The 23063-nt window shown below is 41.6% G+C and overlaps 1 protein-coding gene across 1 annotated transcript in view; it reads left to right on the top strand.

Annotated features, from left to right (window-relative positions):
• The window catches only part of DENND3 (DENN domain containing 3), a 32050-nt gene extending 9555 nt beyond the window's left edge, over positions 1 to 22495 (top strand). The window contains exons 5-23 of the mRNA XM_027645725.1: positions 2484 to 2595; positions 3690 to 3809; positions 4604 to 4822; positions 5109 to 5230; positions 5718 to 5873; positions 8075 to 8171; positions 10187 to 10290; positions 10577 to 10761; positions 11352 to 11873; positions 12366 to 12628; positions 13091 to 13261; positions 13443 to 13572; positions 14056 to 14163; positions 14991 to 15130; positions 16281 to 16441; positions 17397 to 17530; positions 17691 to 17806; positions 17914 to 18051; positions 20900 to 22495. Of these exons, the coding sequence (XP_027501526.1) occupies positions 2484 to 2595; positions 3690 to 3809; positions 4604 to 4822; positions 5109 to 5230; positions 5718 to 5873; positions 8075 to 8171; positions 10187 to 10290; positions 10577 to 10761; positions 11352 to 11873; positions 12366 to 12628; positions 13091 to 13261; positions 13443 to 13572; positions 14056 to 14163; positions 14991 to 15130; positions 16281 to 16441; positions 17397 to 17530; positions 17691 to 17806; positions 17914 to 18051; positions 20900 to 21100 (3199 nt within the window). The 3' untranslated portion in view covers positions 21101 to 22495. The remainder of the gene's footprint in view (positions 1 to 2483; positions 2596 to 3689; positions 3810 to 4603; positions 4823 to 5108; positions 5231 to 5717; positions 5874 to 8074; positions 8172 to 10186; positions 10291 to 10576; positions 10762 to 11351; positions 11874 to 12365; positions 12629 to 13090; positions 13262 to 13442; positions 13573 to 14055; positions 14164 to 14990; positions 15131 to 16280; positions 16442 to 17396; positions 17531 to 17690; positions 17807 to 17913; positions 18052 to 20899) is intronic.
• Positions 22496 to 23063: the final 568 nt, after the last annotated feature.

The following is a 23063-nucleotide window of genomic DNA, read 5'->3' as shown; positions in this document are numbered from 1 at the left end:
CCTCAACTACCTAGTGTGTAGCCCTTTCCCTGTGAGAACTAGTGGAAGAATGCTGTTGCTCCTGAATACCTGATGTTGAAGTAGCAATTAAAGGGGTTCTGCTTCCATTCAGGACTTTTTTTTGCAGCAAAAGGTTTCCTTTTCCTTCAGAATTCTGCTGTTCATAGATTATTTTCTTCAGGACCTGAGTGCACAGAATGGCTTGTAGAGGGGATGGTACTTGTTTTCAGTCAGAAGAGTCATCAGTGTTATTCTATTGTCATAATTATTCCCAGATAAAATCCAGGTTCCTAAACTTTTTGAAGTGGCAAAGTGTGGTAGAAATCACAGCTGAAAACTGAGATCAGACTGAGATTAAAAACTGAAACGCACAGGCAACATCAAACTGTAAATCCATGTAGGTGCTTTGAATTAGAAGAGGATCTTGCAAACTATCATCATAGCAACAAAGGTCTTTGTATTCAGTGCCAATTATTTTATAACAAATTCCCATTCTACTAGCACACAGTGCTTCCAAATCCAGAACAATTTGAATGGAGTGTGTCTGCCTGTCTCCAAAGCAAGCAGATGTGCACATAGACCATTTCACAACACAGTGGCTGTTGGATTATTCTACATTATTTGAAATGTTCAGTTTTAACTTGAGAGGTTTAGGTACTTTGCACAGCTGGTTTTACCTCAATTTGTTACACTGCATGAGAAGTGAAATATTCCTGGCAGTAATCTCCTGGATGAACCCCTGTCTTGGATGGATGAATAGGCTCCATTCAAATAGTAAATCTTCCAACCTGTCTATTAGTCTTCGCCTCAGAAAAGGTGGGAGTGTGCAAATAGCTCCCAGCATTGAGGCAGCAGAGGGGGCCTATTCTGAGCTGTTCTTGCTTCCTGAAACACCTGTCTGTGGACAGTTAATAGCAGTAATGAAAGGTTCATAAACTCCATAGCTCTCCACTTGAGTGTTTCAGAGATGACTTCATTTGTTTCAGCAGAAGTTTGCAGTGCAGGGCTGTCAGCTGCTGTTAAGTTGCATTAATGGGCCTTGTGTCCTGATTAGGGAGCTCTGACTGCCCTCTCTGTGCATCTGCTGCTTTTTCAGTCACATTAATTCTGTTGTGACACTTACTGGATCTCTTGATACCAGATTTTTGTCTCAAAAGAAAAAAGCCAAAACAGGTCTGCCTATTCTGTTAGGTCACACCTAAGGCATTACCAAGTGTGACAGAGTATTTGTTTAAATTGATGAATCTACTGTCTGTTTTTCTCTGATAATTCTTAAATTCCGCTTCTCTGCCCCCTCTGCACCCCTGAATAGCTGATGGGCTTTTTGGAGATATATATAACAGCTTAGTACTTAGCCCAGGGCTTTTTCCAAATAGGAATATAGTGAATTTAAATATCTCATTTAAAAGTGCAGTAATATATGACAGAATATGTTTCTTCTGGAATCCAAATGCTATACACTGATATGGTGTCCTGGGTTCATATCTATCTTTTGACCTATTCCATTACTTTCTAGACCACTTTCTTCCTGAAGAGCAAGTATTCTGCAGGAAACCAGTAAAACTGCAAACTGAAGTAAAACCTCAAGGGAGAAGATAACCATATTCAGTTCCTAGTTTCTGTATGTATAGGTTTGCAGGCCTAGGTTTCTCATTTTGTAAAGATTTGGGTTTTTTGCTACTAACATATCCCTGAAATTTATATTGAATGAAATGCCCTCTCTGACTACAAATATCCTACTTGTTAGTTGATACATTTCAGAAATGCTGTCGGACTTAAGTTTGCAGTCTTAATATAAGTGTGTATGTTTAGATGCTCCTGAATTGATTTGGTGCATAATATAAACCTTGATAATATAAAAATGACCTTTGTTAGGGTAATACAGGTCTGAAACAGAAACATTTGGCAGGTTTGCACAAATGTTCTTGTTCCTTGTGTGAGCAGGAATGACAGCAAAGAGCAGGGTTCATCCAGGCCTAGCCTGCAGCTAAGTATGGCTCTTGCTTCACACTCCTCTGCAGTCAAGCCCATATCCACAACCTCTTTTCCTCTGGTGCTGTTTTCCATCCCAGAGCTGGTGTCTGATGCTTGGGAATGAAGAAACACCAAGGCACTGCATTGCAGCTGTGGGTGTTTGGTTCCTCAAGCAACCTCTGTAAGACACTTCCTTTAGCAGTATCTCACCCTCTCATCTCACATGTGGTTTTCTTTGGCCATCATGAGACCCACTGTGCTGAGTCCTCTGGACTGGATATGATGCAGCAGTTTTTTGTGCATGAAAGTAAAAAAAAACCCACCTGCTTCTGACACAGCAGCATCATTAAAATTAAATGGAGCTGCTCAAGTATCTAATAAATTAGAAATTAATTAGTTGGAATAATAGCTTCATTGCTCCTAATATTTTTTTCTAGGTTATCAGCAAAAAGGCGTTTTTGTGTTTGCATGTTACTATTGATAAGTAATTTCTTATAATTTAATTACAGCTTACTGGTGCATCTACGACCTTTCAAGGATTTAGATGTTGAGGAGCACATAAAAGAATTTGCAGCAAAGCTGTTTTTAATCCCCAGCCCGCCACCAGGACCACTCCACTTGGTAATTACTCACCCTGAATTTCATAATCACTTCAACATTATGTCTTATAAAATACCAAGGTGCTGTTTTCTATAAACTGGGCAACATTCTTGAGTGTCAGGTCAGAGATTGTACCTGTTGATGTGAAACTGATGTTAATACCTGTGCTTTAAAAATCAGGCTGTGCATTATTGGGGTCAGAAAACAAGAGTGTGGCCAGGGTCAGGCTTGAGCACTGGCATACCACTCATGTTCTTTAGTTTGCATTATTCCTCTAGGGAGGATTTGGCTCATGCCAACTCTTTGTGGTCTGAGATGATGCCTGGGTAGGTCTGGGAACAGCAGAACAGTGTGTGGTGGATAAAGTGTCCTGGGTTGGCTGCTGAGAGGGGAAACTCACATCAGCATTTGTATTCAGGGCTGTATTTTCTTCTTTCTGACCCTTTGCAAGTCAAGCCAGAAGTCAGTGATATCAGCACACAGTTTTATCTGCTGCAATGGGGAAGCAGTGCTTTGGCCATGGACTTCTCCTTAGCTGCTTTCGCTGACCCTGGGATGAGGGGTTGGGAGTGAAGGAAAAAATAGCATAGTTGGACAATTGCCTGTGTGATGGGCTGAACCAGCTGCCAAGTGCTGAAATATGCAGCACGTGCAGGATCTGACCCCCAGAGGTCTGAGCTGGAGGATTTGAAACACTGGGAGAGCTCATTCCTTTTGGCTCGTTTTATTTCCTTAGTGTGGCCACCTAAACCCTCTTATTTTGTTCATGCTTCTTCTATTTTCTGTTTTGGTTTCCCAGTTGTATCTACAAATGTAAATTCAATTATTTTGTTATGCTTTACAACAAAGCAAGTTTAATTCTGTTAAAAGATTTTGTTTATTGGCCAAATACTCCATGAGAATGAGAGGAGACAAGTCCATATTAATCTTTCAAACCAGTTATTATGTTTTTTAATATTTCCCTCTTTTTATTTTACTTTTCTGTAGTATGCAAATGCCTGTCTTCTTGCTCTCAATTGAGGTTAACATTTTGTAGTTGGAACTGAAATCCCAAATTAAATGTGCTATGGGAACATTTTCTTCAAGGAGTAAATGGAAACCATCTGTTATTACAGGTATTTAATATGAAACCACTTCAGGTAATAATTCCTTCACGAGAGGATCCGGACAGTCCAATTATTGACTTGGATCTTCATCTTCCATTGCTTTGTTTCAAGCCAGAGCAGGTGCTGCAGGTAAAACCAACTGAATGCTTTAAAATGTTTTAGAGATTGACAGTACTGGTAACTTGTGGTTTAGGAAAGAAATAGAGATGTTTATTTACCAAAAAAACTTTATAAACCCAGGAATTCATAATAGTCTTAGTTCTGAGATATGGCACAATAAAATATACTTCTTATTAAGATGTTTTGTTATTTATAGACCAGATTGGATTAAGGCATATTGCACTCTTTTCCCCTGTGGTTTAGAAACAGGTGGTAAATTTCTTAAGAATATATTTTAAAATGTAAATGCCCAAGCTGATTGACAGGTTTTGAGTTCTCATTACATGCATTTCATGTGTAATTTTGTGTACTTTCTTCATGTGTGAGAAAGGGGCCTGTAGGAAGGATTGAAAACAGTTGGCACTCTCATACAGATAAAGTGTAAATGGTGTAGAAAGAGGGGAAAATACAAAAAGCTAAAGTGTAAATGGTGTAGAAAGAGGGGAAAATACAAAAAGCTGTTTGCAAAGAATTTTTTCCAGTGCTTCACAGAATCTTACAATAATTTTGGCTTGGAGTGTCCTTTGTAGGTTTCCTGATCCAATTCCCTGCTCCAAGACCACTTGTGGAGTTAAATTAGGTTGTTTAAGCTCATAACTGTTATTGGTGCCACTTCTCCTGAAAAACCTCCTCAGTCTTTAGGTAGCTCTTAAAAATCAGAATTTGTGAGGCTGAGTTTCAGAAGCAAATGCGATATTTGTGCATATCCAGTATGTTCCAGATAATCCTTTTTAAACATTTAACATTTTGGGTTTGTTTTCCAGATTATGACCTGTATTTTGACTGAGCAGAGAATAGTTTTCTTCTCTTCTGACTGGGCTCTGCTGACACTCGTTGCTGAATGCTTTATGTTGTACCTTCACCCTCTGCAGTGGCAGCACACTTTTGTGCCTATCCTGTCTCGTCAGATGCTGGATTTTGTGATGGCTCCAACATCTTTCCTTATGGGATGTCATATTGATCATTTTGATGAAGTCAGCACAGTAAGTTTTAGACCATTACCACTCTTGCTGTTCACTTGCAGTGCATTTGTCCCCTTACATGAGGTTACTAAACATTTCTGTGCTGAGATTAACATCTATTAATTTAATGACATTATTTTTCTTGGAAGTAATTATTTAGTTATCCATACAATCTTTGAGTTGTGGAAGAAATTTCCATCCTTTTCTGGTTTAACTCCTTGATGAAATCATCAACTGTCTGAGGAGAAGTAAATATTTTTTACAATATAAGTATGTTTACAGTCATTCTATTTTCTTTTGTTAAAAGGAAGCTGAAGATTTAATTCTAATTAATATAGATAATGGAGATATCAGCCATTCAAAAATGGCTGAAGAGGAACTTGAGATTCCAGATGTTCCAGCACAAGCAGCAGAAACTTTCATAAAAAGGTGACAAGATTTTGAAGATATTTTTATCTTAGTGCCTAAATCTTTGCTGAAGCTTTTTCCAAGGTTTTTGTTTTGCATTATTTATTATTATTTCCTTCATATAAGCCCCACTGTATTTTGTAAGGGCAAATTGAAAATTTCAATTAATTAGTATACAAGTAGTCATATTGCATATTACAATTAGTAATTGTCACAAGATTTTTTTTGCAACACCTGGAATGCTTTGTTTCTTTTTTTTTTATTACTGATACAGATTATTCTCTGAACTTTACTCTTCTTTACAAAGGAGACCGAGTGCACTGTGATTTACATGCACTAATGGGGCTCCAGGGATCTTGTGAGCTTGTCAGCACTTGCAAATCAATCTTGCACTTCTCTGGCTGTGAGATGCACGGGGCCTAAATGACTTTTTTTTTTTTTTAAAAAAAAGGTATGAAAACAGTGGTTGGTGTTAGGATGTAAGGTGATAATTTTCTTCTCTGTGCAGAGTGGAGAGTCTCCAGCTGCATTATGATCTGGAGCTCTGCCACCTCCGAGCCAGCACAGACCTTGTTGAGCTCCAAACTCGCAGAAGGGCTTGGCAGCAGAAACTCAACATGGAGGTTCAGCAAACCATGCTGCAGTTAATTGTTAATATCTTCAGGTGAGTGGATATACTATTTTTTATTATAAGAGCATATGGTACTGGTTAAGACCCCTCCCCTGTTACTCAAAATATTTTCATTTTGTCTTATTTTAGAGATATTTTGTAAAGCTCTTTGGTTTTGTGAGGGAATATGAGAAGGAGGTCCTGTAGCCTGCTGGAATGTCAATAATTAATGTATTTGTGTACATATACACTGCTGGAACATCTTAGATAAAACTGTTCTAATGCTGAACTTGCCTTTTGTGTGAAGATTCCAGGCAGAGAAGTGCAGTCCTTGGAAAAGCTGAGGGCCCAGTAGGGATGTCAGTCAAGGACACAGCCTTGGCCACTCTTGTTAGAGGAACATGAATTCAAACCAGGACAGGGTAGAAGAGCTGAAAGCAGGATCTAGAGATCAGAACACCTGGATGTGTTTTGGCTAATTGAGCAAATTGCTGAGAATGGATGAGAGACCTGGAGAGTGCAACCACCTGAGAATGAAGGAGGGAGAGGAGCTGTTTAAGCTCAAGGACAAAGTGTTTGACCTGATCTTTGTGGGTCCCTTCCAACTCAGGATATTCCATGATAAGAGATGCTGGGTATTGGCTCTGTTTGGGACTGACATTGTAACAGTGACGTGCATTAGGTTTTCTTCTTTTTTTCTATATGCTAATTTTCCTTGCTCTTAATCTAATTAATATGTTGATACCCATAGCTGCCTTATCTTATCAGTCTGAGTAATGGTTGTAAATCCTGCTGTTACTTGTTTATATCTGGGGAGAGAATGGAAGTTTGGTGGGTGGGTGGGTGATTCCTACAAAAAGGTGCAGAAAATAGGTAGCTGGTTTGCATATGGTTCCTTTCTTTTTGCATAGATAGCAACACACTCAACCACGACAATGAAACTGCCTGCCTGGTATTCCTAAAGAATCTGATTACATGGACAAAGTTCTGCAAAGAGCTGTGCAGAGTAACCATCCCCAGCTATTCCTTGCCTCCTCTTGCTGGAGATGGTGCTGCCCTTTGGATGAGCTACCAAGCTGCTCACATGGTTTATCCCTGACACCTTCAGTCAGAAGGTGCTGGGTTAATTGACTGAGAGCAAATATCAGGTGTGTGTTATTGGATCAGCTTAGGGAGTCCTCCTACAAGTGGCTGGGCCCTCCAGGAAGGACAGCAGCTGCTGGATGTGGGGAATAGAACACACTTTACAGACAGCTGGATGTGCAAACTGAAATGCATTTACAACCTGGTGTGTTTCTGCTGGGAGGGTTGGTGGATTTTAGTGTTTGGCAACAATAATTCCAGACAAAGATGAGGAGAAATGCATTTTGCTCATAACAAACTTGAACTCTTTAATACACTAAACATTTGGCTACAAAAAATGAACAGATGCTTTGCTCTCTTAAGAGATAATGTGTCACAAAGGGGTTGAGTCTTCTCTTGCTTTTTTCCTCCTTTCCTTCAAGCTTTCTTTCTTTGTTCTCTTTTCCAGCCTTGTTTCTTCTGTCTTCTAATTCTACCAGCGTCCAGGAGTGAAGGAAAGTAAATCTCTGATGCAGTTGTGCTGCCAGTTGTTCTGTCTTCAGCAGTGATTTTGTGTGCATGGAGGTTCCATGTTTAAAGCAAACAGTGCTAAATGATGTGGAATTATATAGAACTATGTGCTTTTATTAACCATCTTTTTCCCTGTGCCCCTGTGGCCTGATAAACTGCTAATGAGGTGTAATAAGAAGAGCCCTGTATTTCATGTGCCTGTTACAGATGCAGTGTGATGGGACAGTGTGAGGTCAGGTCACATCTTTCAAATGACCTGTGATGGGTACACTTGTCCTTTTTGTGCTCCAGTGGGTGGTTTGTGATTCAGGAACTGTGTATGTAAAAGTAATTCCAAGATTGGAGCCTAAGTCATGATTTATGGAGTCTCCTTCATGGTCTCCTAAATCCCACAGAATCTAAGTGAATTTGCTGATTTGAAATGGCAGTGGCAGCAGGTGGCCTGCCTGATTCTTATAAGAATTTGAATTCTTTTGCTATGATTCAGTAACTCAGACTTGTTCATTAAAGCTGAGTTTGCCTTCTGATACTGCAGCAGATTTCTGTTTTGTCTTAGGATACTGCAGCATATTTGTAGTAGTACCAGTGGGCTGCTGCTGCAAAAGTACAACTTGCTTACAAATCTCCAAGCAGATTTATCTATTTATTTTTTTTTTCTCCAGGGAGGTAAAAGACCATCTAAATTATGAACACAGAGTGTTTAACAGTGAAGAATTTCTGAAAACAAGGGCAATCAGAGACCAGCCATTTTACAAAAAGGTAAATCCAGTGTTGTGGTTCTCTGTTATTAATAAATCTGTATTTTAGGATTAATGCCAAATATTGACAGAATAGTCACAGTCTATGGTCTGTGTGGTGGTGTTGAACCACCAGCTTTCACAGAATGCTTTACCAAATTTATTTGCTACACACAGATAAAATAGTAAACACTGTTTTGGAGAGCAAGGTACTATGTAATTCCAGAGCAAATTAAATAATTCCTCAGGGGTGAGATTATCCTATGTCAGATGGTCAATAAATCTACATCTAAACTGTATTTTAAGCACAGGCACTTGTCCAGACTGGACCAAATTCCATTCATAGACATGAATTTTCAGCAAGTCTGTGCTTTATTAAGTAGCTTCTTACTGTATCCAACAGCAAGACACGTGCTGTTACTTCAGCTTCTCAAAAAATAAAATATTAGTGTTTCTTCCCTTTTTTGGTGATACTGTAACTTGTTTAACAAACCAGTGGGTCAAAGGAAAGGTTTAACAAGGAATGTAAGGAAATGCATCTGCTATTTTGTATTTGCTTTTAATTATTTTCCACGGGTGCATGGGAAAACTACAGAGGTTTCCTTTGCTCTCCTTTGGCTCTCTGGAGTAACTGTTTTATTCCTGGCAAAAAGATCTGATCATTAACATCAACTGCTTGTGGTTTATAACACCTTTTTTGTTTCCTGCTTGAAACATACCCTAAAAATTTCTAAACATACATTTAAATGAGATGTCAGTGTGCAAGGAAATTTTAATTAAGTAGTAGTTTCCAAACTTGGCAGAATATCTGCCAATTTAAAGGTTACAACCTAAATGGGAAATAATGTTTGTTGGATAAAGCTTCCAGCACTAGCAAACATTCTCAAAAACAAACAAAAAGGCAAAGTTAAAAAGAACCTATTAATGTGTCCTCAGGAGAGAAATTAATTGGAAATGTTCTGACTGGGATTTCAAATTAATAGAAATAATTAAAATATTTTCAGTAGCAATTTCTAATGCTATAAATGAAATGGTGGCTATTTTATGAATTGAAATTTAAAATTAATTTAAAACTGAGTTGTGCATCCTTAAGAAGAGATGTGTATCCTTAAGAAGAGCTTTGGGTGGTTGACTGACTTAAATATTAAATAGTAAAGTGGCAGGTTTGCTTTCAAGTAAATCTTAGAAAACAACACAGTATGGAGTAGTTACTAGTGGTATCTGGAATTATATGAAGAGAACTCAAAAAAAAATTAGAAAGAACTAAAATTTGGCATCTCCTGTACATACAATTGCCAGCAAAATCTGCCATCTACTGGAGAAATACTGAAAATCAGGAATCTTAATGCTTTGGAGATGCTGTTTTACACAGTACATGGCAAATGGATTGATAAGAGGCATCTGAACATTTATAAAATATACATGTTATATTGCCTCAAATTCCAGCTCTTACCTTGTTTTAATGTGCAGAGGTGGAAGATGGTGGCTTTCCCCCCTGTTTAAGTCATACTTGGCATTTTTTTTATGGTGTTCTCAGTCCTAAAAGTAGCAATTTGACCTTTTAGAAATTATTTCTGGATGACACCACAATAATTACCTGAGCAGGGAAAAAATTTTTAGGGTTACCAGGAGAAAAGATGACTCACTTGTCTTTTCAGGGTGATGGCATAATGTTAATTTAGAGTGCCCCAAACTTATTTTTCCACACTATAGACAATATTATCAGCACTTTGTTTAGGCAGAAAAGATATTAATCTTATAGCTGTGTTTTGCTCAGTACTTCTCTTTTGTGTTTGGTTTCATGTATTGGAGGGCAGTCTGAGATTGCTATTTGCCACTGAGCAAACACCACCAAAGCCTGGAAGGTGAATGGAAACTGAGTTAGTTTTCTCTTCAAGCTTTCCAGTCCTTTTGTGTTTGTGATTGCTAAATTGGAAGTTCTGCTTTGCATGTGTAAAGGTAATAAAAATAAGCAAAACATGCTATTAAAAAAGTAATTTATAAAGGATCCACAGTTAACCCCTTTGTGTCTCACAGGTTTTAGAGACCTACATGTTTCACTCTTTCCTGAAAGCTCGTCTGAACAGGAAGATGGACGCCTTTGCTCGACTCGAGCTGAGCACCCAGTCTGAAGAGGACAGGTAAAGTTTTCTCATTCCTTATTCTGGTTTTCAGCCTTCTGTTGGTATCAGTGACAGAAGTCCTTTTGACTATTGGTATGAGATGAGGTCATCTATAAATAAGATTATGACTAACTGACAACTCATTTAATTAAGATGATTGTAAGAGGGTGATATGAACCGCTGGCTGTTGACATGGTAGATTTAATACTATCATACACAAAAAATAAAACCAAGCAGTAATTTAGTGTGTGTGTGTGTGTACTGAGTTCTAAAACCAGTTCTGTACTATTTTCACTTTTCTCAGGTTTGATTTGGTGTTTCACACCCCCAGAAGGCTGACGATGGAGAAAATGGCTTCCAAACGCCTCACTCCGGAGCAGAAGATCAGCCGGCGCATGGTGATGAGTTTGCCCAACCTGCAGGACATCAAACTGCCAGAGGGCCCCACCAGAAACTCCTCACTTAGAAGAACAGGAACAGGTGTTGTCGGTAAGGGAAGAATGTGTTGAACAAATACAGTGGTTTTTTCTGGTGTCTCTTTGAGTGACATCAGTGAAAAAAAATTCACAGAAATGGTGTCAGATGCTGGGAGGAAATGGTGAGCTGGGTCACTTTGACCTGGGGCCTGTCCATGATTGTGAAATCAGTCTGGAGCCTGCTGTAAGTTTTGCTGGACCACAAAAGAGTCACTGGTCCCACTGGGATTGATACTGGAGAAAGGATTCCTGAGTCAGTAACCATGCCCTGTCCTTACCCACCTTATGTCTCGTTCTCCATTACCTTTAATTTAAACACAAACTTAACCTTTCACTGTTTAGCAGAAACTGAATGGGGTTTTTTGAATATTTTTTTCCTTTTTCTTTCCCAGAATTGATATTATCAGATTAGGGAATATTCTGATAATAGGGACAATGGACACAGAAATGTATTTGTGTCCCTAGACAGCTGTAATCTTACCTTTTTCCTTGCAATTGCTTGTTCCTGTGGTGGGGTGTTCATTGTTTGCAGTGTCACTGGTTATGAAGGTATTCCCACTTTTACTCCTTACCCTAATCAAAGTACTCTTCTGGTGTTTCTAGCTGTGAAAATGCCCTCCAAATCCATCAGCACCTTCAAAATCCCAGAAATCCATTTCCCTCTGATGTTCCAGTGTGTTCACTCCTACTACACAGACTTCTTCAACCACCTCAGCAAAGCCATCAACACCTCACCCCCCGAGAACTCCGCGTTGCTGGCAAGGTACTTCTACCTCCGGGGACTTATTAGCTTGATGCAAGGGAAACTACTAAATGCACTTTCTGACTTTCAGAACCTAGAAAAAACAGACTTAAGAATTTTCCCCACTGATCTTGTAAGAAAAATAGTGGAGACCATGCCTCCCTCGGAGTGCTTGCAGGCAGACCGCAAACCCGAGCTCAAGAGGCTGATAAGCCGAGTGATGGAGAAACAAAGGGAAGTTCTGAAAATAGATGACCACGTGAAAAATTTCGAGTTGCCAAAAACACACATGCAGCTGGATGACTTTGTGAAGAGGATCCAGGAATCTGGGATCGTCAGGGATATAGACACTATCCACCGGTTATTTGATGCCCTGACAGTGGGTGAGTGTAAGATTGGTGTTTTCCTTTTTTAATTACTGTTTAGCACTGCCATGTGAAAAGGGGATATTTAGTCAAACCCTTGGTGTTTGATTAGTCTGCCAGTGCCCCAGGAAAACTGAGACCCTTGTGCCTGACTAGTCTGTGAGTGTCCTCTTGTGGGGACTCTTTGCTGAGCAGCTGCTGGATCAAGAGGGTGGTTTGACTGCCCTTGCTCAGGGTCATGTGCCAAAGAGAGAGACTCCTCCTAGGTCTCCACACCATCAGCAACTGCAAGCACCCTTGAAGGACTCACATTATCAATTTACAGAATTTATGGACCCTTTTATTTAATTAGGATAATTATGGAGAATAGGTTCTATGTCTAGAATGTCTCTAGTTGCATGTGCAATAAAGAGGCACAATTTGAAAGTTACCGTCTTTTTTGAAGCCACCCTTCTGTGCAAATCTGTGTAATAGTTTCTCACAGTAAAAGGGTTTTCAAAATTTTTTTAGGACAGCAGAAGCAAATTGATCCTGAAACATTCAGAGATTTCTACAACTACTGGAAAGAAACTGAAGCGGAAGCTCAAGAGGTGAATCTGCCACCAGCAGTGATAGAGCACCTGGATAAAAATGAGTGTGTCTACAAGTTATCCTGCTCAGTGAAAACCAACTGTGGGGTGGGGAAAATAGCTCTGACCCAGAAGCGCCTGTTCCTGCTGACTGAAGGGGGGTGTCCTGGCTATGTCCAGATTGCTGCTTTCAGGGATATAGAGGTGAGCATCAACTTTTCCTGCACTCTGGCATGACTATGGATATTGGCAGTGTTCTTTTCTGCAAGATGATCTGGCTCTCATTGTAAAGTTTCAGTAAGGAGCATCAGTAATGAGTGATTACATAAAATTCTGGGGTTTTGGACCGAAAATTCCATGACCAAAATTAAGATGTCATAACCTTTGGATGCAGAGAAGTGTGCAAAGTGCAGTACATCAGATATGGAGTAGAGAAGTTTAATAACAAAAGCATTAAGTGTTACTGAGGTATCAGCTTGTATCCACTGTGGAACAAAATCTGTGTGATGCTGTTTAGAGCTTTTCTTTTCATAAAACCATCTCTGCTTAATGGTGTGTATGGACAGTTGAAGTAATCAGCTGTAATTAGAGAAAGTTGCCCTGTAGGCTGAGTGCTGGGATTGCATGGTACATCCCACTTGTTTTCTCTTTTCCATACCTTTCCAGGATGTTAAGAGCACGACCGTAGCTTTCCTTCTGTTGAGAATACCTACTCTGAGGATTAAAACATTATCTAAAAAAGCAGTCTTTGAAGCCAACCTTAAAACTGAGTGTGATCTCTGGTACCTGATAGTGAAAGAAATGTGGGCTGGAAAGAAAATGGCAGATGATCACAAGGTATAAATATAGGAATTTGTAACCAATTAAATTTGAAGTATGTGCTTTCTGTCTCTGTTCTAAATAATCCATGCACTGGCTGGTGTTTGCGCTGGGCATGACAGACATTCTGACTGCTGGGCATGATGACTTGTAAGAATAATGAGCAACAGATAAACTACAGTAAGGCTTTTGTCTTTAGGATCCTCAGTATATTCAGCAAGCACTGACAAATGTTCTCCTGATGGATGCTGTGGTTGGTGCCCTGCAGTCCTCCAAAAGCATCTATGCAGCCTCTAAACTGTCTTACTTTGACAGGATGAAAAATGAAGGTCAGTCACACAGAAATACTCCAAAGCCTTGCTGGTGTGTCGTTGTCTGTCTCTGCTTTTTCTGTTTATATTCTGTTTTCCAAACTGGTTATGGGTAGAAATACAAAAAGTATTTTTTGTATTTTGTGCCTAATTGCACTTTCACATTATGTAGTTTATTAAATAGTATTAATAGAAAGTTTAGGGTTTATTAAGGTGGGGTTTTTTTTTTGGTTTGGTTTTGGTTTGGTTTTTTTGCTTCTGTGCATTGGAACCTTCTGTCTCCATGTTGGCTGCTGTGTTTTTGTCTTACTTTTTTAGTCTCACTGAGTGGTGGATCCCTCTGCTACCGGAATTCATACAAATGGTGTTTGGGCTCTACTAGTCAGCTAAGGCTAGAGGGAGAGAAAAGTGAGAAATGTGAATAAATAGTGCAAAATAAGAACCACAGATCTATTTCAGGCATAAGTGTGCATTTCACGACCTTCTGAAAATCTGTTTTAGTGCCTATGATGGTCCCCAAAACAACTTCAGAGACATTAAAGCACAAGATCAACCCCTCAGCTGGAGAGACATTTCCACAGGCAATAGATGTGTTGCTTTATACTCCAGGTAAGGTGATGTATTGCTCTCCTTAGGTTGGCCCAGCTCTAATTAGCCCAAAAAGCACATTATCTCACAACACCTGGGATTGTGCCTGCCTGATGGTTCCCATTCTGATGTGCTTTTGGTTGTGTGTTGAATACTAAACCAGAAAAGTCATTAAAAAAGAACAGCAATATTGCATATTAAGACACTCCAAGGCATAGTTTTCACAGTCTTAATATGTCTTCCTGTGTGTATGTGCCTTATAATAGACTTCAATTCTGTGTTAATGTGCTCATTAAGACTTCTGCCTCTCTTAATTGAGCAGGGTGGGTGGGTGGGTGGGTGGATGATGCTCCACCCTTGATCAGTGTTCACTGTTATGTTTTTATTTTTCAGTGGGGTCACATGGGGGTTTGAACCACATGTTTGGCTGAACCACAGTGCAAGGAATAGTGTGAGGAGTGTTGGATTCAGTGGTGATTTTTCTCTCTTCATAGTATGAGGCTTCCAAGAGAAGCTCAAATGGAGCAGACGCAGAGTTGATTTATTAATTGTATTTCACAGGGTTTAAAATAGCCTTCCTGCAATCCCAGTTAGCTCAGCACTTAGTCATCAATGAAAGGGATTATCCCTGCTCTGCATAACTTCGGAGTGTAAGATTAAATCATTGGCTGAACTCAAAAAACAGATGAGCACTTGCACAAATTCACTGTGCCAGCTGTGTCAGTCAATAACTGGTGATGCAAGTCCCAGAACACAGATGTGCTTCTGCCTCATAATGGTTTTCCTGCAGGTCTCCAGAAGTGCTTTGTTTTCTTCTCCCTCTCTCATCTTCTCTGCTTCATTTCTAGGGCACCTTGACCCTTCAGAAAGACTTGGCAATGCTCACCCAAAACTCTGGTGTGCTTTAAATGAGGGGAGGGTGGTGGTCTTTGATGCCTCCACCTGGTCTATCCAGCAGCACTGCTTCAGAATGGGCCGCTCTAAACTGGTAAGGCTGGCACAGGTACCACAGTTCCTGCTTTGGCTGGGTGGGTTTGTTGCTGTGGCCCTGAATCACATCGATCCTTAAAAGTTGTTGAGTTGTCTGGGCTTCATTTAACTTGGAAAGATGGAGATTTTTGAGGAAAGGAGAAAGGAGAGGAAGTGGATTCATAGTAAAACAAATCAACTGGTGAGAAGTGATGGATTGGATTTGGGAGGGCCCAATGGGTTCTTGGGCCAGGAGGGCAGGTTTGAAACAGCTCAGGAGAAAGAATAAAAGAATCAATATGAAGAGAAAATGAGAAAGGGAATCCTAAGAATAGGCAAAAATGTACTTAAGAACTGTAAATTAGGGAAAGGTGTAAGGAAAACAGGTAGATGTTACTGAAAGAGATAGAGAGGTAAAAGAAGGTGACTCAGGCAGCTGGTGAAAGAGTTGCTTGTGAAAGACCAGCTGAAAGAATAACTCTTGATGAAAGGGGGAACTGAACCAGGAGTGCAGCCTGAGTGAAAAACAGCAGAGAGAGCACACAGGAAAAGGGATTGGATATATCACTTGTGTGAAAGATGAAATACATCCCTGTGGATGAGTTTGAAGGAGAGTCAAAAAGGGAGAGGTAAAGCTGATGGTGAAGAGGAAGGATGGAATTCCAGAAGAGTTGGACCTGTCCTAAAGAAGAAAAAAATTTGCAACTGATGGGACTCAGGAGAGAGATAAATGAAGAGCTTGTGATTGAGGGAAGGACATTCCAAAGACAGTAGAGGAGACAGTATTTTCTTAGACACTACTAACTAAATTAGGAAATGGGGTTATATCAGACAGGTAGCTTGACTTACAGTCCAGCTCAGAAGCTGTGGTTCCCCTGATGCCCTTTGTAACCTGTACTTGGTTTGGGCCAGGAAATACTCCTTTGAGTCAGTTCCCAAGAGAAATTATTAATCCTATTTTCTGAAGGATAGATTTGGCAAAGAGATCTGACCTCTCACATTATTTATAGAGCAGAGCAAAGGACAGAACACTGGAGAGCCAGGTCTTGATCTCTTGCTGTGATCACCAGAAAACTGTAGCATCTGAACACAGCCTTTTGCCATGTTATATTAAAGAACAATTTTTTTTTTTCTTCAAGACTTTGTTTAACTCTGCCTTTTCTCCCCAGACTTGTATGGTCATGGTGGAACAGAGCCAAGTGTGGATTGGTTCTCAGGACTCCATTATTTATATAATCAACACCCACAGTATGTCCTGTAATAAACAACTGAATGATCATCGCTCTGATGTTACAGACATCATTGTGGAGAGCAAGAATGGAACACCCAGGTACATCTAATTTGATTTTCCTAGATATGGAAAGAATTTATTGTTTCAAACAGGGAGGCTTATTCTGCTAACGTAAGCCTTCATTTAGCCCATTTTTGTATCTCCCATATTGTCCATGGTCAACTAGGAATTTCCTTTTTAAATAAGGAGCACTGTTTAATTTGGAACAAAGGGATAAAGGAATGCTCTTTTGGATGAGGATGAGAGCATCCAGGAATTGGCAGCATCCAGTGATGAATCCATACAGATGCAGTTTGAAGGCCACTTCACTTTTGCTTTGAGCCCATCATCGCCCAGATGTTTACAGCAGGCTTCTGGATTTTTCCTGCCTGTTTGTAAGAGAAATAATACATTTACTGTTCAGGCAAAATGCTTTTGATGTTTTGGTAGCACTGGGGAAGTGTGTTGGCTGGAGGCCTTAACCTGCTGTCTTCTCATGAGAACAGCAACTCCAAGGTCAGGCACAGTGGTCAGCCAGCCCGTGGTGCAGCAGGTGTAACTGGGTTTCAGGAAGGATTTGTTTAGGTGTTCTTGGAACCTTCTGAAACAGGTTTTGTCATCCTAAGGCAACAAATGTTAAAGGTAAAAAGAAAAGGGATGCTGTAATTTGTTTTCTCAAGTGCAATAGCAAAGAAAAACAGTTTTGAGATATTTTTGTCTTAAGAGAAAAAAATCCCATCAGGCAACGACGTTCAGAAGAATTACAGGGAATGTTTTGTTGTAATCAGGTCCTCATGCACAATGTAACACAAGCTCTGAGAGCTCTGAGTTAGCCTGCAGTGTTTCCAGTGACTCAGACTTTGTGAAGGGTAATCTTAAGAAGAATTAAAAGGGAACATTACTTTGTCTTACTGTAAAATTGTTTATTTTGCAAGTATGTCTTGTCTATGTCTGCACTCTTTTCTAAACATGAATGCACACTGTACTATTATTGGTTTTTAATCCATGCCAACAGTGAAGCTTACTCCAGCAGTTTAGATGGAACAGTGATTGCTTGGAACGTCAGCACTCTGAAAGTGAACCGTGTCTTTCAGCTGCCCTGCCAAAATCTCACCTCTATCAAGCTGCAGAATGACCAACTGTGGTGCTGTAAGTCCATTCCTCAAATAATTTAAAAAAATGATCTTCAGATAAAGAAATAAGACAGTTGTTAGGTGCATCCATTTTATTTTACCTTTTATCTCCATGTTTTGTAGAAATGAAAGAAACAGGCACCTCTGTTACTAACTCTTTATCTTTAATGTTGAAGGTACCAGGAGCTGCATTCTTGTGATGTCAACTCATGAGTTTCAGCTGCAGATGAAAATCGAGCATCACCTGGAGGATGTGTGTGCCTGTTTTCTTGGCTTCCAGCTCTTTCCTGAGGTATTACCCTTACAGGAATCATGGCCATGTAGCTTTACATGGCATATTTCCTGCCACATATTTCCTGTCAGCAGTGCTCATGTCAAACATATCTTTCTGTGCTTCAGAGAGATGAAATGTGGGCATTTTACTCAGGGAGCAGTGACCTGTACATTTGGAACACCAAAGACCTTTCAAGTACCCCTCAGAAGATCCATCTTCAAGATTGCTCTGAGATCACTTGTATGATAAGAGTTAAAAATCAGGTGAGAGACATTTGGGCTTTTTTTTACCTGTTGTGGATTTCTTGACTGGAGTTTTGTTTGTTTGCAGCTCTAGTGGGCTGTAATTGCTTCCACACTGGGGGTGTGTGTGTATGTACAGGTTTGGTGTGTTGATTACTCTTTGAAATCAGAGGAGTTAATGCCTTGTCCAACACAACTGGCTGTTACAGATGTACCTCAAAATGTATGTCAAGCCAGAAGCCTCATCAGTAATTAAATGCATGGTGGCATTTATTAGTCATTGACATTTCAGGGAACTGTAGAAGCTGAAAGTTTACATCCTTTGATATTTCATCTCAGGGCTCCTCAGACTAAGCCTTGAAAAAAGGTTAACAGACAAACAATAAACGCCAATTAATTGGCCTGTTTTTGTACATGACCTTTTCCTTGGTTAGTTACCACATTCCTAATTCAAGAGAGACCAAAGGAGCCAACAGCTTCCTACCTTGGCATCTTGTGTCCATGTCACTGTGGGCCTCTGTGCACCTGCTCTTTGAATGGTATCAGTAGCTGTGCAAACGATTGTAGTTGTGCTACCACACGGGCAGGTGCAGGGTTAATATTCAAATAAATAGCTAATGTATCTATTTATCTACTGGGAAAGCAACCTTCAGAATCTTTTTCTTAGATTTACCCTCCTTCCTTCCTCAAAAATGACTTTTTTCATTACATGCCTAATGAAACAGGGAAGTTTTCTCTGTATTCAGCCCTTGGTTACATTTGTGAACTAAAATGGAAAATCCTTTTAAGATACTGTTCCCCAAAGCAGAGATTGATATATTTAACCTCTGCTTTAAGGGAATGAGAGGACTGTTTGAAACCCCCAAGGCATTAAGCTCTCTTTTTTGTTCTACTGAAGTCCAGCTCATTGATACAAAAGTAACAACTGGAAAATATCCCTGTATGCTCCATCTCCTGGACCTGAGTGTTCATTGTACCATCTTTCCACCTGCCAACAGTTTGGCAACCCTGTTTGTCCAAAGGGGGAGTTGGGAGCCTGGTATAGTAGGTGGAGCACCCATATTCCACAGAATCACAGAAGAGTTGGAAGGGACCACAGTGGGTCATCTGATCCACCCTCCCTGCTCAGGCAGGGTCATCCCAGAGCACATGGCACAGGATGGTGTCCAGATGGTTCTGGAATATCCCCAGTGAGGGAGACTCCACACCCTCTCTGGGCAACCTGTTTCAGTGCTCAGTCACTGCACAGGAAAGAAGTTCTTCCCCATATTCAAGTGGAATTTCCTGGGCATCAGTTCCTGCCCATTCCTCTTGTCCCATTGCTGGGCACCCCCAAGCAGAGCCTGCTCCATCCTCTGCCCCCTCCCTGCAGGCACTGACAGAAGTGGATGAGGTCCCCTCTCAGTGTCTCTTCTTGAGGCTGAACAGCCCCAGCTCCCTCAGCCTTTCCTCGTAAGAGAGATACTCCAGTCCTTTAATCATATTTAGTTGCCCTCCACTGGACCTGCTCCAGGAGCTCCATGTCTCTCCTGTACTGAGGAGCCAGAATTGGACACAGTACTTCAGGTGTGGCCTCACCAGGGCTGAGTGGAGGGGCAGAATCATCTCCCTCGACCTGCTGGCAAATGCTCTTCCCAACGCACCCCAGATACCATTGGCCTCGGCCACAAGAGCACATTGCTGGCTCGGGACACCTTGTTGTCCACCAGGACCCCCAGGTCCTTCCCCACAGAGCTGCTTTCCAGCAGGTGGGCCCCCAGCTTGTCCTGGTACATGGGGTTATTCTGCCCCAGGTGCAGGACCCTGCATTTGCCATTGTTGAATTTCAGACAGTTCTTTGCCCATCCCTCCCGCCTGTCGAGCTGTCGAAGGGCTGCACAGCCTTCTGGGGTTTCAGCTGCTCCTCCCAGCTTTGTGTCAACACACTGGCTGAGGAGGCATCTCCCTCTTCATCCGAGTCATTGATGAACAAGTTAAGCAATACTGGGCCCAGTATTGACCCTTGGGGACCTCTGTGCCCTGCCAGTCTCACTCCTCCACAGCAGTGCAGTCACTGACTGTGAACTTGCAGCCTGGTAAAGGCTGACAACAACACTGGTAGGGCTGTCAGTCACAGGCTTTAATTAAAGTGTTTTAATTAAAAGCAAGCCATTTTTCATCTTTAGGGCTACTACTGAAGTGTGCACCTCAGCCTCGCTCTTTCACTGTCTCCTTTTGGACCCAATTTCTGTGGCTCTGATTTAATTTTCAACTTGCTGGTGCCCCAGTTTCGTGGAGAAGCAGGTTCCTGAATTTCACTGCCAGCCCTGTACAGAGAAGTAATTTGTTCTCAGTGAAACTGAACTCTTACCGGTTCCCACATGTCCCTGACTTCCCTCATTCTGGGACATGTTGAGCAGTGGTTCTATATCTGCTTATCTGCCCTTCTGTGATTTTGTAAACCTTGATGAGATCCCTCCTTAGATGCTCTCCAGCCTAAGGAGTCTTGACTTTTCCATCTTTCCTGTGAGGGTGGTGAGGCCCTGGCACAGGTTGCCCAGAGAAGCTGTGGCTGCCCCATTCCTGGAAGTGTCTAAGGCCAGGTTGGATGGGGCTTGGAGCAACCTGGTCTAGAGGAAGGTGTCCATGCCCATGGCAAGGGGGTTGGAATTCCATAACCTTTAAGGACCCTTCCAAGCCAAACCATTCTGGCATTCCATGACCTCTGCTCACATGACAGCTGTTCCTGTCTCTGGGCAGTTTTAGTTACTCTTCCCAAGAGCAGAGGTAAAACCCTCACTGTACCAACCCCACATAAATCTCCTCGCCCGTGTCCTGGACTGCAGTGCAAAGCAGTGGAAGTGACTGTGGGTTTGTTCTGTTCCCCCAGCTGTGGGTTGGCAGCAGTGGGAAGCTGCAAGGCAAGAGCAAAGGGAAGATCTACGTGGTCAGTGCCGAGAGGAGGAGCGTGGAGAAGGAGCTGGTCGGCCACGCGGCCGCGGTGAGGGCGCTGTGCTCGGCCGAGGACAGGTACGTCCTCAGCGGCTCTGGGAAGGAGGAAGGCAAGATTGCCATTTGGAAGGCTGGATAGACAAGCTGTTCCAAGTGTGTCTGCCTGTGCTGGGAAAAGGTGAAGACCTCGGGCTGTGTTTACTCCAGCATTTGGCGTCTCTTTCAACCACCTGTCAGTGTTATTGTGTTGTATTTATTGAGTTATTTCAGTCCCTACATTGTTGTGGAAAATGGAAATCGAACCAAATCTCCCCTCACACCTGGTTCTGCTCCTGCATGTTTGATAAAGGGATGGAAGTGTGAGCAGGGGGGTCACTGGCTTCAGACTGGACACGAGGTGGTGTGGAGGGTCAGGGTTCCAGGCCAGACTGCCTGGTGCAGGTCATGTTGGGAATGCTGGAGCCAGTTCAGCAATTCCATGGGAGCTCTCTCTGGGCAGCGCAGGGTTGCCTAAAAATGGGATTTGATGCTGTCTTCACAGCCTGGAATAGCTGGAAATGGGCACTGAAAGGCAAAACCCAAGTGCACTTGTACTCGTGGAATTGCTGTCAGTGCTGAGCTCGGAGCTGTGGCTGGGCAGAGCATCCCTACCCTTGGTGGGATTTATGGGGCTGTTTTGTTTAAAATGCAGACACTGACGGGCTCTCCCCCACAGCACTGAAAGCTCCTGCAGCTGAAACAAGATACTGGGATATTTTCAGTGATTGTTTTACTTTTTAAACTTGTTTTTCCTTTAAAAGCAATGCACAGCACTTGGAGTTTCTAAAACTTTGTGAAACTGAATATTTTTATCTGGAACACTAATTTATTTAATTCCTGTATATATTTGCTTTTGGAAGCACCTCTCACTCCCTATGCAAACCAACCCCTGCCCCTCCTCCCTTCAGTCCCTCTTTCTGCAACTGGAGGAACTGCTGGTATTTTGGGTAGAACCTGCTTCATTTTTGAATTCTGCAGGGTCCTCAAACTCCTCCTCCACCCCTGGAGTGAGCACCACTGGGCTACATCCTGGGGGAGTCTCCAGAGCAGCATTCCCTGATCCCTGCCTGATGCACAGTGGTTTTTCCACTGATGACAAATACAAGTAAAACAATAAATACGTGCAGAGTAGTTTTACCTGTATCAGTGCTGAGTACAGTGGAAAACAGTGTTTAAATTACTGTAAATAGAAGGACAAAAACAGGCTGCTACTTTTGTTAATACAAATAAACCAGTGTAGGGGTAATAGAAGGGTAAATGACTGGAAATGTAGTCCATGTAATATTTCTGCTGATAAAAGTTTTTATCATATGATGGTAACCTGAAATTCTACTTTTTTAGGATTTTTTTATCAATGTAAGAATATTAAACACTATATTGATACTTTGGCCTCTCTTTGTACTTTGTTCTTTTTCCTGTATAACTGCATACACAAGAGTGATGATTTTAGCACTGACTTCCATCCTCTGTGTGCTGTGAAGAATAATTGCTTGGTTTTATTTTCTGCATATTCCCCTTTCTGAAACAGCTTCTGCTGTAACGTGTCCCCCTTTGAGCCCCACATCCGGGACTTCCAGGTTCCTTCTTTCCTCCCCTGGTGCTCTCTGGCTGTTGGGGGTGACAGGAATTATTTACTGAGTTCAGAGATTTCTCTGCACAGACACACGAGGGCTGTTAATGAACTTTCCCTGGCTGCAGAAATGAACCAGGAGCACCAACCTGCCGCCTGCCTGTCGCTGCCTTCATTGCTTTTCATTCCTGACAGAATTTTTAAACCTGGTTTCGCCTTCTCAGCTGGTTCGTGGGTGCTCACTGACCACCTCAGCTTTGCTCCAGCATTCCAGCTGTGCGGATGAACCTGCAGGCACAGCTCTGTGGGGCTCTGCTCGGTTTTCAGTGAGTGTTGGGTACACCCCATCCCTTTCTGGCCCTAAGGCCGTGCTGCTGGTGGAGTTGATCAGCCTTGTGCCACTGTCCCCTTCTCATTCTGGGAAGTGTTGCCCATTTCTTGGAAGCCTCAAGGCTAATGTTTGTTCAGCTCCTTTTTGCTGTTGATTTTTTTT

Source organism: Corapipo altera, unplaced genomic scaffold (assembly GCF_003945725.1).
Source record: "Corapipo altera isolate COAL_440 unplaced genomic scaffold, ASM394572v1 51, whole genome shotgun sequence".
Classification (NCBI taxonomy): Eukaryota; Metazoa; Chordata; class Aves; order Passeriformes; family Pipridae; genus Corapipo; species Corapipo altera.
Note: the sequence above shows the minus strand (reverse complement) of the source record. Positions and strands in the feature narration are given on the sequence as shown.